The sequence below is a fragment of the Montipora capricornis genome, chromosome 3 (genome assembly GCF_036669925.1).
Source record: "Montipora capricornis isolate CH-2021 chromosome 3, ASM3666992v2, whole genome shotgun sequence".
Taxonomy (NCBI): Eukaryota; Metazoa; Cnidaria; class Anthozoa; order Scleractinia; family Acroporidae; genus Montipora; species Montipora capricornis.
Genome location: NC_090885.1, coordinates 13456091 through 13471014, shown reverse-complemented (window position 1 = coordinate 13471014; position 14924 = coordinate 13456091). Strand labels below are relative to the sequence as shown.

The window sequence follows — 14924 nt, the reverse complement described above, 5'->3', positions numbered from 1 at the left end:
CCAGATTTCCTCTGGTGCTAGCTTGAAATACCCCCCCCCCCCCCCCCCCAACCCAACACCCCTCCCAACCCAACTTCCCTCAACATACACATCACCTATTTCTGCATTTTGCGGATCGAAATCAGCTCTCTTACACAGGAACAAAAGACATCCTGCAGAGAGCTTGTGTTTCTTAGGTTTGTTAGAAATTGAAGGTCTATGTTAAAGACATTTAACGAACTCGGATTTATATTCTTGGCCAGAGAAAAATGGTCACATTCAAAATTCAATCATTTATTGAATTTCTGTATTAATACACTACTTTACAATTTCAAGCTAGAAGAACTCATCTACAAGGACAAAACAATGCAAAAAGGAAACAGTTAAATCAATGGCGGCCTTTCCTAAAGTATAGCAATAATTATTATTGTTCAGTCTTTCAGAAAGCAATGACATATGTTGCATGGGATAATGACTTTGTGTTATGGGCAAAAATACACTCAGAAAAATATTTGTACTCTTTTTTTAAATCATCTCCTTGAGCACTTAGTGTAGAAGGTACGAGTAATGAAATCTTTGAAAGAAGCCCATCTAGAAAAACTAAAGAGGCATTTATGCTAAGTAACACCTGGTTGGTTTAACCAAGCCTTAATGAGTTATGTTTGTTTTGTGACCTGAACAGTCGGTTTTGGTGACAGCAAAACGATTCTGTCGTAATAAAAGCAGTAAATACATCATGCCTATGAAAAGATATGTATTCTTTAAAAACATCTTTATCTCTTGTTAAAAAAAATGCCTTTACAAAACAATTCCAAGAATAAAAAGTAAAAGATATTTCTTAATTAAAATGTATCGCAATTGGACAAGAAATATTGTTCAAAATTATATTTCAGTAGCTTGACTTGGCAGTATATTACAAACATAAATCTATTTAGAGCTCTGAGAATTTAGGGACAAATTAAGTTATAGAGAATATGGTGGGTAACCCCACCTTTACCCCTACACCCTTGGTTATCCTACCTACCCTCCTCCTCCCCCTTACTCCATCCATCCAGGATGCCTTCGTGGCAGATGTTAGAAGAAAGATTGCTTTTACTGCAACAACTCTTGAAATATGTTAAGCAACCTGTCCATGCTGGAGAACACTGAAAAGGAATTTTCACAACATGCAAGAAAATGTCCAAAGATGGCAAATGTTCCCACTTAACATCAATCTTTTCCTTTCTATGTAAGAAGATCCAGAGAAATTCTTCTGTCTCAGTATGTTACCATCATCATCATCATCATCATTATCACAGCTGTCCATGTCTACACTATCGCCTTTCATTGTCTCACAGTCAAACAACCAAACTGCTTCTGCAGCACAAACCGCAGCCCTTTGCTTGAATTCTTCAAGGCTGCGATGAATCACATTAATGGCCACTTTATTTGTCCCTCGCCAAGTTTGTACATTGTAGAAACAAGTCTTCATAAAATCAAGGATTTGCCATACTCTGTTTTTACCTCTTTCCCACTGAGGAAATTTGATGTCCAGGTTGAGTGTTCCACTTGTTGGATGTACTTGGGGATGGAAGACCGGTGTCGTGAAAATGAGAAGAGGTCGACTTCCCGCAGATCCATCCTGAAGGAGTATGATAAATCTGAATATGCCACCTTGGTATGGTCCCCCTCTTACAAACATTATCCCGTGCCAGACATTTAAGGACTTTAAAGATGGCATTACATAAACACCATCCAGATGATTTTTGGCTAAATGCCACAATTCAGAGATAGTTGTATCATCCCGACATGAAATCTGAAAATCCTCGGCTCCAATCATTGTAACACGGCTGGCTGTAAATTATGTTGACAAAGTATCTGCATTCAGCTACTGACGATAAAGTCGCCAGTCCTTAATACTAACGGACTGACCCGCGTTTTGAAGCCGAGATCACTTTCCTTGCCACTGATCCGAATCGTATAAGGTCGACTTCTAGACGAAGAGAAAGATTAGTCGCTTACCAGTTTACTATTTTGAGATGGCGTCAGTCCGCCATCTTGGAAAAACTGAGTCAGCGATATGAATGTACATCCGCTCATAAGAGGGAAGATCGTTCATGTATGAGGAGCAATATGTGCTGTTATTTCAATCAACAAAACGAGTACTTTTGTTGGTTGATCTTGGTCACGTGCCCCTGATCAAATTCAAATGTATCCCGGCAGGGATGCCATTCCACAGTTGCCGCTTCGGATGTTTTGCTGCGATTGTTGAAGGAAAATCTAAAGATGTCACAAAGCACTTAATAACTGCTCCTTCGGGAAACTAGTTAGTTTTGTTTTTCCCTCGAGTCCTAATGTTTCCCGAGATGAATCAGGACTCTCGGGAAAACAAAAACTGTTTCCCTCGGGACCATACATTAAGTGTATATTGTACACCACCCATTCTCTATTTTCGAGTTCCCCATAATACACTCACTTTGTTTGCAAAACGTAATTTTAGGGTGTTTCGGGGAAATCTTTTATTAGTTATTAATCACGAATTTAAAACTCAAAAATGGTAATGTGGAATTCCTTGTTGTAATTATCGTTACATCACAAGTAAAATGAGTCTGAGCATAAAAAACGACCTTTATCCAGGCGATTTGCCATAAACTTGACGTCGGGGCCGATGTTTTTCAAGATTACCCATCTGTGTCCGTACATGCTTCTCTTTCCTTTTGTTGTACTTCTTTTATCTTGTTAAGCACTTTTAAGTGGTTATTGCAATCATTCATTCTACTTTTTGGGCATTTGGGTGTCACATAGCTCCCATAAAGTTATGTCTTTCAATGATAACTTTGAAAAGAGATTGAAGAAATTCAAAATACCGCTTCATCTCTCATTCTCCAATCTCCACCTCTTTGGTCTTCGGTAATGTACAAACGGCCACGCTAAATTGGGCTCTCCGTAATTTTATTATTCACAGCGAGGTACTTTTTTGACGGAATTTCGGCGTTTACCCTTTTTGTCTGCCTTGACATTCTAAAAATTATATCGGCCAGTGTTTTCTCTCTAATATAGATAATCAGCTCGACAATGATTAGAGCGAAACTACTGCCCGAAGAAAATGAAACTACCAAAGCCTTCCCCGTCAGAAATAAAAAACGCATTTGAATCAGTTTTTTCTTCCTTTGTAAGGAGCCAAGAAAATAGTTATATGTAATGTGCTCCTGATTTCAATTATTTTTAAATTTGAGCCAAAATCAGCGGTCATTTATCCTAGGTGTAAAGTGGAATATCGCATTCCTCTCGATACCTCGCCCCAAGCACAGTTTTCCTTCGAATATCTCTTCAATAGAACGCTGAGACCCCAAGACTGAGCCAAAAGTTAGAAGCTCTTCGTGCGATTGTCTACTCAACGAAGAAATTGGATGTTGCTCACTTGGAAATTGCGGATCATTTTCTACACATTTCAGCTTTTGCTTTGTAAGCTCTTACTGTTGAAAGCTGGCATGATTTCACATATAGAGACAACGGGAGCATTCATAAAATAGAGATAAAAAGATACGTAGCGTCATTTTAGTTAGTGCGCCTTTGGATTTAGACGTTTGGAGATGGTTGGTCAGACCTTTTATTAACTAAACATCTAAACATCGATCCGAGAAAAAAGGTCATAAGCATATTAAACCGTTATTTCTTTGCATTCATTTTCAGGCACTAGGCGCCACATTTATTTGCCTCGGGTCTAATGATTACTCTTAATTAATAATAAGTTTTTATTATTTTTCCATTCGAAGAGAAGTCTCTGTTCCGTCTCGTTCGCATTAGGGACTAACTGACGCTTTTTAAAGTTTTGCCACTGACGAGCAAGCCTATACTATAAGTTTGCAATTAGAGGAAAGGCAAGAGTTGCATTGTTACCAAATCTACTGCGCCTCATTTTTGAGTGTTTGCTTATTTCAGTGACAAAAGCGTTGTTTACGCCGTTGGTTGAGTAGTTCACGCTTCCGCTAAGCGTCGGTAACTTGATGTCATATTCTGTTTTGGCCTTCAACTTGTCTTGTAAAGGCTCCATGTATAAAGTCTCGCCTCGAGTGGGTAGTGATCTTGCGCGAAAAGGCTTGAAAACGTCCTTGGTGGCAAAGAAAGTGATTATTTGTTCAAGTTCATGTTTCTCCTTATTCGAGCAATCCGAGTATCCCGTGTCGTCTTCGCAGCAGCACATGGCGTGATACGAACTAATACGAACGAGTGGTAATCGTGTATCTTTGTACAATGATCTCCTTTCGTCTCGGTACTGCGCGAGGTATTTTGAGATCGGTAATAAATCGATTCTTTTTCCGTCTCGAACACCTTTCGTCCCTATATCGGAGGATAGCTTCTTTTTCATGTACGGCGTCAACGAAGCGTGCCCGAAAGGCTTACCTTTGCACAAAATTGGACTCTTTCTTTCAGGTGAATTTTCTGGATGTTTTTGGTTTTCCACCCAAGAAGCTTTAGTCTTTGCCATGCGTGATAAAATATTCGTACTTAGCATCCTCTCGGAACAGCTATCTGAATTTGAATGCAAGGATCGAGTATCTTCCACGGCGCTTGATGATGCAACGTAATCACGGTGAAGGAAAGCAATTGGCCGAGCGTCGCTTAGAGCGGTCGTTGGCACTTGTTCAGTTCTACTAGCTTCTATTCCTTGTGTCCCGACGTGCTGCAGTTGTGTACACGAGCACTTAGCAGTGATCTGTGGCTCGCCGTAAGGGTCGGTGCTATCAAAGGCAACTGTTACTGTCTTGAGGTTGATCCTGTTAAGAGAAGCGTTATAACACAATCAATTAACCAAGCCTTTGAACATGAATACTAAAAACACTTGCAAATTGTGCACATTTTAATTGTCCTGGCAATGACTTCTTTTAAGTACTTTCGTATAGATTTAGAGACTGTATACGAGTACATCATGCTGTACCAATCACACAATTGAATCAAAGCAATTTTCCGTTGTTCCTGAATTCACAAAAGAGTAACAAAATTCAAAAGTCGTCTTTCCGAAAATTACCATGAGGTATCAAGCTATTCTACAGTTACGAAGTACAGTGCTGGGCTGGAGAAGACTTTGTTAGGATATAGCTTGCGGCTCTGCAGTCTTTCGTGGCTGCCGAGATTTATGCTAGCACAGACCAATCTATCTATAGACTACCTTTTCCGCAAAAAGCAAAGGCAGTTCCGGTACAGTTAGTTTCTTGTGATTGGTCATCGAGCTCCTGCGGGAGTATCTTTCGCGGGAAATTCAATATTGAAAATAAATCGGTCTGTGAAAGCGCCGTGACAACAAAGCGGCAAGTCCTATCACTTTTCAGCCGCTCGCATATTTAGTCATGTAGCCTGCAAATGAAAAAAATTGAGACCCTGCTCTAATGTTAGTTAAGAATGATTTAGACCTCACTGCATCGATCATATTAGCGCTTTGGTGTTTGAATAAGAAAAGTTGTGTGGTTGGCATCTCTTACAAATAAAACCATTCCATCCTCGCTTTTATCCAAGAGAAAGGTAACTGAAGAGGGCCATGAAGGGGTAAAATGGGAGCTAGGATTGACCTGATTATTTGGTGGGAACATGGGATTTGATCACTGACTACAAACGGGGATTTTGTAACTGCGAATGGGAGATAAAGATTCCTTGCATTAACATAGGTTATCAGGTAATAGTTCTGCTCAAAATTGTATTTTTCCCTATCATGACTCCAGTTGGGATTTAATTTTAGTAGCAGGGACTGGAATTTCTAAGAAAACTTGCCACTGGGACTGGGATTTTGTTCAAATTTGGACTGGGAAATGGGATTGCCACCCCCTTCTTCTCCTTTCCTTTTTCTCCTTTCCCCTTCATGACTCTCACTGAAACCTAACTGTATCAGGAGCATCATTAGGAGCGCACATAGGCCATCAACAAAGTAGCTTTCGTATGACCTCCAAAAAGTGTTCGCAATTTGTTTCACGGACCAATGTTTGACAAGGTTGAAACAAAGCTTTTCCTTTCCCGCCAAGGAAACTCCTAATATAGCAAATACACAGTTCGAGTGCCCATTAACATTACTGCATTTCAAATGGCGTCAAAGCGAAATGTCGATCGCTTTCTAGAAAGTTTCATGGAGACTTGATGTCGTTGCAACCGCGTTCGCTAAGCCAATGAAAATTCGCGCTCGTTTGTTTTTGTTCGATAAGCCAATTAAATGTTTTCCATTTTTGTTTACGTTCTGTTTTTCAAGGACATATGAAAGTCGCTCTGTAGAGATGTTATATGGTCACAGTCAATTTTACATTTATGGTTTGAAATTTTCTAAACTAGTTCATTTTTTTTCTTTGTTTCAGATTATGATGATGATATTGTTAGATAAATTTTCTGTGCAAATTTTTGTTACTTATTTTGGCCAAACTTCCCTCGGTCATGGCACATGCACGGACCTCACTGCGTTTGGTCCGTGCGCCATGACCTCTGGCCAAATATTTTCCCGTCCGGCCCTCCCACTCAGTTAATAAGTACATCATATTTTGTGGTATACAGCGTATCTTATTTTGTCGCTCGCAAACGGGTCAAAAGACAACATAAGTGAAAATATTGCCTTGGTAGGCTATTAATTCTTTAGATTATGAAACATGAACAATATTTCCGCTGAGTCGATCCAGTGATCCGAAAATTCTACTTTAATGCACTGAGAAGTTCTATAAATTAAGATATCGCTTTCAGCACGCGGCAAGCAAAACAAAATATTTCGGAGACACTTGTTATCAGTTACTTCCCTGTGAGAAAGCGAATTTGGAAGTTGCAAAATCAGACTTGCCTCAAGCCGTGATAGTGTCACTGAACTTCAATTGTTAAAGTTCGACTCGGCACAGTAAGATTCGGTAGCAAAAGTTGAATTACTTTAAATTAAGTAACTTCAGATCAAGCAGCCGGGACCGACAAACTTCCATGATATACTGTAATCGCCACGGGTGAAACGAAATTATCTGTTACAAGAATGCTACAAGTTGATTTGGGCTACTAATGGGATCGCATACAATGATACATGCTGCTCAGCGATTTGCTCTGAAATACACAATTAAGAATTTCTTGTTCACGCTTTACGATCTGAATAAACTACTAAGTATCTCTTACCTTCGCAAATTCACTTGGGAGGTACACGGTCTCCAGAAATGTTGTGTACATAACTGGTTTGATTTCTGAGTCATACTCAGTTAAAACAGTTCAGGACTGGACCGGAATGCATTTACAACAGAAGATGAACTGGTAAACTTGTGAATGAGAACGGTGTTGCTGGGGTGACGAAGCAAGTTTATAAATGAATCTGTTGGAAGTAATTAAGCTCTCAATTGTTTCTTGTAATACCACATAAGTAGATGTCATTAAAGAAATTTGCATTAGCTCGAAATTTAATATTGCAGTTGTTATTTTGCCGATGGAAAGGGATTTAAAAGATTTCGGTTCGTGACATTTTCAAGAAATTCAACTGGAATCTTGAATCACCATGAATTCTCGAGGAAAGCGTTCGACGTTGAAGACTTGCTTCATTTTATTTTGCCTGGGCGTAGCGTCCATATACGCACGTACGCCCGTGCGTACAGCTGAAATCCTTATTCCATGGAGACACTAATTTTGCTTAGTAATTGTCTAATCGGGCCACGTTTTTTAAATTTCGAGTTAAACTGGCATCCTTCCGTGTGAGTATTTCCAGTATCTTTTCATTAACCCATAGACGCCAAGCCAAACGGATCCAACATCATCCAACATTGTTGGACGCTTTTGAAGTGTCGAAAGAGGTGAACAAACGAATGCAACACGTTGAATCCAGAATTTTGGACTCAAGGGTCTGGAACCACAATCTATCTAGAATTCTTAGAAAACAAACTTAATTTTTTTTTCTGGGGGAGCATGCCCCCAACTCTTCCTTCTTTGGGCGCTCGAAACATTCTTCGTGTGCGTACACCTTCAAAATCTCTCACTACGCCCTGTTTTGTTCTTTATTTTGTGATTCAAAAATCAAGTGGATTAGTCCCTCTTGATATTTCAAAAAAAAAAACCAGATGCTTAATTAATGCAGAGGCTTGAGACAAAGCTATGACGCTTTACTTTATGCAAAAAAAATGCACATCCCTACGGTGAAAAGACTGGACTGCTTCTATCCCTCTTTGTTTACTTGTTTTAATTTGAAACTTACCCACGCTCTAGTCCTCAGTCAACAGTTGCATATTTTCCAGTTCGCTATCTAGAATTTTTACCGACTCTCAGCTCAGCGTAGACTGCGAGCAGGGTCTCTATTGCTCTAAAATCGTTGAAACGAACCCTGTATACGTTGAACTTTTACGAGCCGATGCCTGTAAATATCAAACATCGTCCCACAGTTCGAAAAAATTGACCCCCATTTTATTTCATCAGAAGATTCCCTGTATAAAAGTATTTTCGAAAATGGAGTCAAAAAATTTCAGCGCAGTTTATTTTTTGAGAAATCGAGCATTGTCTGATTTTGCCCAGATGGGGCTCGGAGCCACCCTCGAAATCGCCCAATTTTGTGAATGTTCAGCAGCCTCGCAAAGCAAGAACATGACAAAAGGGAAACTATCTTTTACATCACGTAAAAGCACACCATCTGACCTTCTAAAAACCGATAGTTGATATTTTTCGTTCGCTTTTCCAAACAATTTAGGGGCCCCCACATGAACCCCCTCTAAAACATGGTCGTTTCGCTTAAATTTTACTCTAAATCCCAGGGTAAAAATCTCAGCTGGTGCGCATCGTTTTTTCGATAATTATACTTTCTAGGGATTCTTAACCTTCCGTTACAAACATACAGAAATTCTACCGACGGCCCGTGAATATTCTCTTGTTGGGAGAATCAAACGTCCAACCGATTTTCAGTCTCTCCGCATACCGCGCTGTTCAAATTCTACTGCGTGTCGTGAAGGAAAGATTTTAATACTACTTTCCCTGATTTGTTTGAAAATTTCTTAAATATATATATTTTTTATATTAGAAAACCATAGCCAAGAGAAGTAATGTTCTCTCTCTTACCTTGGATTATCCTGATAAATTCTCCAATTGAAGCTTCTTTGGGGAACCAACATTAGCGCGTGACAGTGCTTGCATGACATTTTAATTTGCATTTGGTGCGATTTCCATTGTCAATACTCTTTACTATTGCTATTAACTTGTTAGTCTTCTTCGAGTTGAGAATTTACAAGCATGTAATATTTGAGGTCTTTTATATTTGTGTTTGGTGATTTTGAAGGTTTCATTGAATTATTTCTCAGCCGTGTTAAATTAGATATGCTTGTGACATGTCAACTTTTTTTCGTATCCAGAAAAGAAACATTCTGATCGCGTGGAATCCAGTCCACATCCAAATGAGCCCGGTTGACCGGGCTGACCCGGTTTCCGAGATCTCGCCTTACCTCCAAATCCTTTGTAAAAACTTTGATGTGTTCATATGAGAGGGTGAACACCAATTCATCCCGGTTACCGGGAGGAAAATAATACAATGCATTTTGGTGAGAGAACGGACATTACCGAGCTTTTAGTTCTCTTCTCTTCGATAATGAAGCTTGGAATAGTCTTATTTGATAGTTAGCGTAAAGTCAAAAGAAATTTGAGGTTGTTTGAACAAAGAAATTCGAGAAATTCTCACCAGGCTTGTTCGTTAGATTTCACGCCTGAATGGTCGCGTCACCGCTTTTCAAATTTTTCATCTCGGTAACCGAGCCAGCCCGGTCAACCGGGTTGTTATGAAGAGGCCCTTAATTTCCCTATGTTTAGAAAGGAAGAAGAAGATATCCAAAGCAAGCTCATGTCATTCTTTAATCATACTTCCGACCCGAATCACCCTAAGAACGTTTTGATTGTCCGTCACGGATTATAGCTAGGCTCTCACGGATTTCAGCAAAAACTTAGGTTTTTAAAGAGAATATTTGTCTTCATCCGTCACGGATTATAGCTAAGCCGTCACGGATTTCAGCAAAAAGTTAGGTTTTTAAAGAGAATAATATTTGTCTCCATCCGTCACGGATTATAGCCCTCTGTAGGCTGTCATTTCTAACAGAGATTTGTCACGGATCCGTCACATATATGTCACGGACTGTACGGTCACGGGTTTTACCCATTTTGACCGTCACGCATGGTCGACCGTCACGGGTTTTACCAACCTCCTGATTGGGGCGACAATCAAAACGTTGTTAGGGTGATTCGGGTCGGAAGTATGATTAAAGAATTACATGAGCTTGCATTGGACATCTTCTTCTTCCTTTCTAAACATAGGGAAATTCAGTTGGATGTGGACTGGATTCCACGCGATCAGAATGTTGCAGCTGATCGCCTAAGTAGGATTACCGATTACGACGATTATTCGGTCCATGATGATGTCTTCACGTGGCTAGACGCGCTTTGGGGTCCGCATTCCATAGACAGATTCGCTTGTAGTTATAATGCGAGGCTACCCAGGTAGAGGACAATTGGCTCGTACGCCCAGGTAGAGGACAATTGGCTCGTACGCCCAGTGATCCTCATTGGTAGAATTTTAAGGCACCTGCGAGACTGCAAGGCTTTCGGAACTCTGATCGTTCCTATGTGGACCTTACTATGCGAAGATGGCGCGCACTTTAATTCGTTCATCCTCGCATGGGTTCTTCTCCCCAGCAGACCAGATTTGTTTGTGCCAGGAAAGGCCAGAAATAGGTTGTTTGGCACCAAAGCGTTCAAATCTCGTTGTTTTGCCCTTCGGATTGATTATCGGGTACTTAAGGGTCAACCCCCGAAGGGATTCTGCACAACACCCTCAGGTCACTGTACTATTTTTTTTGCGTTAGGGACCGATTGTACAGCTCTAGCGTCATATACCGTTAATTTTACAGAATTGGAGATAGGTTGTTCAAATCCCTCTGCCAAGTGCTGGTAAGCGCATATTGGGTGTGATACCCTACAGCAAATTGAGGAAACTGTAAGATACATAAGCCCATATGCGATGCCTGCCGGATCAATCTGTTCACACTGAATTGTTGAATGCACCCCTTAGGCGGTGTTGCTTCCTAACATTGGAGGTCAGTAAATAGAGTTTTACTTGTCGGAGAATGGCTGTTAAGAGACTTAATAGCCCACTGAAGGGCGGACATTTTTCACATTCTGTCTCAGACTGATTTGTTGAATGCACCCCCCGGTGGTGTTGGCTTCTACATTGAAGATGATGAAATTCAAGAATTTCCAGCCAAAACGGACTATGTCGCCTTGTACCTCCAACATCTTATGGACACGACACGTTCCCATACAGCAGTAGACTGAGCTATTTATGTCATTCAATGGGCCCATAGCCTAGCGGGGATTTCCTCCCCAACAGATAGTCCTATTATTCATGGGTTTGAGGCAGACTGCCAAAAAGTTAAGCGGAACTCCAGAAGTCAATAAGAAAGAGCCCATTTCCGCAGATATGATCAAGAGCCTTGTCAATCGTTCAAATTTACAAATCTGCTCGATTTAAGAAACTTGTGTATATTTTTGTTAGCTTATACAGGATTTTTTAGGATCGAAGAGGCTCTCCATATAAAGTACGGAGACATCTTTTCCATGTCAATTATGTGGCCATCAATGTTGTCAAAAGCAACACAAATCAACTCAGAAAGGGTAACGAAGTAGTTATTGCCAAAGGCTCAAATTCGGACACTTGTCCAGTAAAGATGTTGAGCAGACATCTTGCTACGATTAAACAAGATCCTCTTGAGCACGATAATTACATTTTTAGACCGTTACTTAAATCCCGCACTGGGCATAAGCTAGTAGTATTGGTTAACAAACCACTTAGGTATTCAACGATAAGAGATCACTTTAAAGCTTCCTTTAAAGACATCGTCCAGGATATTTTCCGTTTTGGTACACATTCATTGAGGGCAGGGGGCGCATCTGCGGCCACCAACGCAGGGGTTAATGATCGACTTTTTCAAAGGCACGGCCGATGGAAAACAGCTTCCGCCAAGAATGGATATGTAGATGACAACTTAGAATCCAGATTAATCGTCTCAAAAATGTTGGGTATCTAGTCTTCGCTTTCCCTTTCTTTGTCTCTCTATATGTGGTGTGCTCTAGATGACTGACTGGCTCATCCTAAATAAACTATTTTACATTGAATGTCTCGGGTTTAGTGTAGGCAGAATATGGAATTTCTGACGTTCAGATGTAGAGGCTCGGGTATTGTCTAAGGATTCTGGGGACTATTTAAAGGTTTTGGTGGGAAATATTAATCATTCTCCGTCAGTTAGTCTTAGGTTCACTTGCTTTAATTTTATATCATATATTTTATGGTTTACTCTGTTTACCTCTTCCCCGAGGTCTGGTGCCACAGCATTAGATGGGGAATACGTTTCCACAGATTTTTGTGGCCACATCTTAAGGGTGGTTAAAACCCATCAAATGTTTGCGACTAATTTCTCTAAAAAGATATGTATATCCCAGAATTTTAGGTGTAAAAGCTACATAATAGGGAGATTAATATAGAGCTTTGTACAAACACTGCAAATGGCAAACCGCGGTTTTAAGTTAGCGCTCACGCGTTCGAGGTTTGCTGCACGTCACGCGATTAATGTGGCCCGTCATGCGGTTAATGTGGCCCGAAGACTTCTAGGCAGCCATGTTGCTTGAAACTGAAAAAAGCGGTCGCGATTCACAAGATCATTGCAACTCACGAATTCCACCCCTGCGCTAAAACCATATACAATGAAAATTACAGATGTGTATCAACTAATCTACACTCCTCTTACGAGACATGTTTCAAAATAAAAGCATGGAAACCTGTGTACCAGCGCAACCTGTGGCCTGCAATATTAGGGACAAATGCTTCGAGCGATAGCTTTCTTGTAGCAAGCTCCCTCCAGGTGGGGGACTTTTGTGACTCTTTTAGCGACCAATTTGTGTGAAACACGAGGCCACAGCCCTGAATAAAGGCCGCGCAACCCATGGATGAGGCATCTGAAAACACTAATTTGGAAGGAATAAACGGGGGTGCCCAAAACACAACGCCGTTTAAAACTCTTAGATTGTTTTTCCAGAACAAAAGCTCTTCTTTCCCTTGAACGCTGAGAAAAACTTCGGAATTCCACGAGCGTCGAGAATGTATGATAATGTGCGGATATCTGGTCATAATTTGTGTCACGCTGCCGCTTATTTCCCTTTCGTAAACGGTCGTTGCCATTTCTCAGAACGGTCGTTGCCACTTGAAACGGTCGATGCCTGAATTACACTCATTAGGTCTAAGAACTCAAAAGGGTGCGGTTACTGGCAGTTGTGTCTCGCTGGTCATATCAGTTAGGGTTCGGGTTAGGGTTCTGTTTAGGGTGAGGGCTAAGAACCCGAGTTCGAGTCTTGAAATTTCCGGACTCCTTTTTTCCTCCAGTTTTCTTTTATAATTTTTTTTTCCTTTTGTGTATTAATTTTTGTTAATATTTTTTCTTAGTTTGTTTCTTTTAATTTTCTTTGAAGTGAAGAGTGTAGTCGACCGTTATAAATGGCATCGACCGTTTCAAATGGCAACGACCGTTTACGAAAGGGAAATTTGCCACGCTGCCACAACTTGCTGACAAGGAAATTATTTGGCCAACAATAGATGCTAACAGCCTGACATGAACAAGATCCGATACTTGCAAATTAGCACATATTTGTTCAAGCTCAGAACTACTGAGCTTCTGAATTCTCTCTTCGTTGGCATGCATTAACCCTGTTTGTGTATCGATGGTGTAGCCGATCCATGAAAACCGTGTCTTGGGCTCCCAAACTGAGTTTTCGGGATTGACCAAAAAACCACACTGAGCAAGATCAGATTGGACTTTGGCACTATTAGCCCATGCATTTTTGGATGTGCCACCCGCTCCAATACCGTCATCGAAGAAAATTGCTATTGGAATCCCATGCGATCTCCAATGGGTTTCCAAGGGTCTTAATAATTTAGTGAAATCTTGCATGCCCCGTACCGAAGTCCCACGAGAATGCCAAATACTTGCGATGTTCAACAAAGATATCCACATGGTGGTAACCGGATTTCAAATCGAAAGAAAAGACAAAACAGTTCCTCGAAAATATGTCCTTAATAGTATGCAAACCTTCGCACTTAAAGTTTTGCTTGAAAACATGAAGATTAATGTGCCTTAAATCCAATATCAGCCTTTTCTTCCCGGTGTTTTGCACAGAAACCGACAACGGATTGATTATTTCGGGTGCAGCATCGAGTTCTTCAACGCGCTTATCATGTAGGAGTCCTAAAACAGCTTCAGTGGCAAAGTCAGATTCTCTGCGAGCAGAAGCATTATTTCTAAATTTACAAGGAGGTGGTGTGGCGATGAATGGGATTTTATAACTGTCATTGATAATATCCAACACGAATAGACCAATTTCGATATATTAAAATTCAGTTCGAGACAAAAGGCATCATATCGAGGCTCTGGGGAATAAATATAAGGATTTGTATGAGTTTATTCCCCAGAGCCTCGAGATGATACCTTTTGTTTACTACTGAATTTTAATATATCGAAAGTGGGCTATTGAGGGGCACCGATGGACCTCCAATAATTTACGGATTTAATTAGCCTTCCCTTGACCGAAGGAAGCGAAGAGACTTTACGATCGTCATCTGACCGAAAATCAAAGTTTTTTCTGTCTTGTTCACCCACACAGAGCTCGTGTTCAGCATCGAGCGGTACACACATACAAGGAAATTGTAAATTACATTCTTCCTCTTGCTCTAGTCACCTGTCATTAGACTTACTATATCCTTTGCTGTGGAGCCACGTTGTGGACCCTCCGACCTCCAATGCCCAAACTTGCCGCAAGCAAAGCACTGTCCAGGTCTGAGAGAAACGTCTGCGGGACGCTGAAACATTGATGATTGATTTTCTCACGGAGTAAAGGAAGTGGAAGGACCGAAGTTTTGAGGACCAAGGCGAGAATTTGCTGTAAAGGTTGATTGGCGAGTA

At 40.7% G+C, this 14924-nt stretch overlaps 2 protein-coding genes across 2 annotated transcripts; both read right to left on the bottom strand.

The window, feature by feature from the left end:
- Positions 1–257: 257 nt before the first annotated feature.
- Positions 258–2021, bottom strand: LOC138042272 (AKT-interacting protein-like). The gene has a single exon (XM_068888113.1). It carries the CDS (start codon positions 1796–1798, stop codon positions 1139–1141), a length of 660 nt encoding a protein of 219 aa, XP_068744214.1. The 5' UTR covers positions 1799–2021; the 3' UTR covers positions 258–1138.
- A 1044-nt stretch (positions 2022–3065) lies between these two features.
- LOC138042274 (uncharacterized) lies at positions 3066–7302 on the bottom strand. Its single transcript, XM_068888115.1, has 2 exons — positions 7084–7302; positions 3066–4736 (listed from the first exon to the last, which is right to left on the bottom strand). The coding sequence occupies exons 1-2, from the start codon at positions 7155–7157 to the stop codon at positions 3815–3817; spliced, it is 996 nt and encodes a 331-aa protein (XP_068744216.1). The 5' UTR covers positions 7158–7302; the 3' UTR covers positions 3066–3814.
- Positions 7303–14924: the final 7622 nt, after the last annotated feature.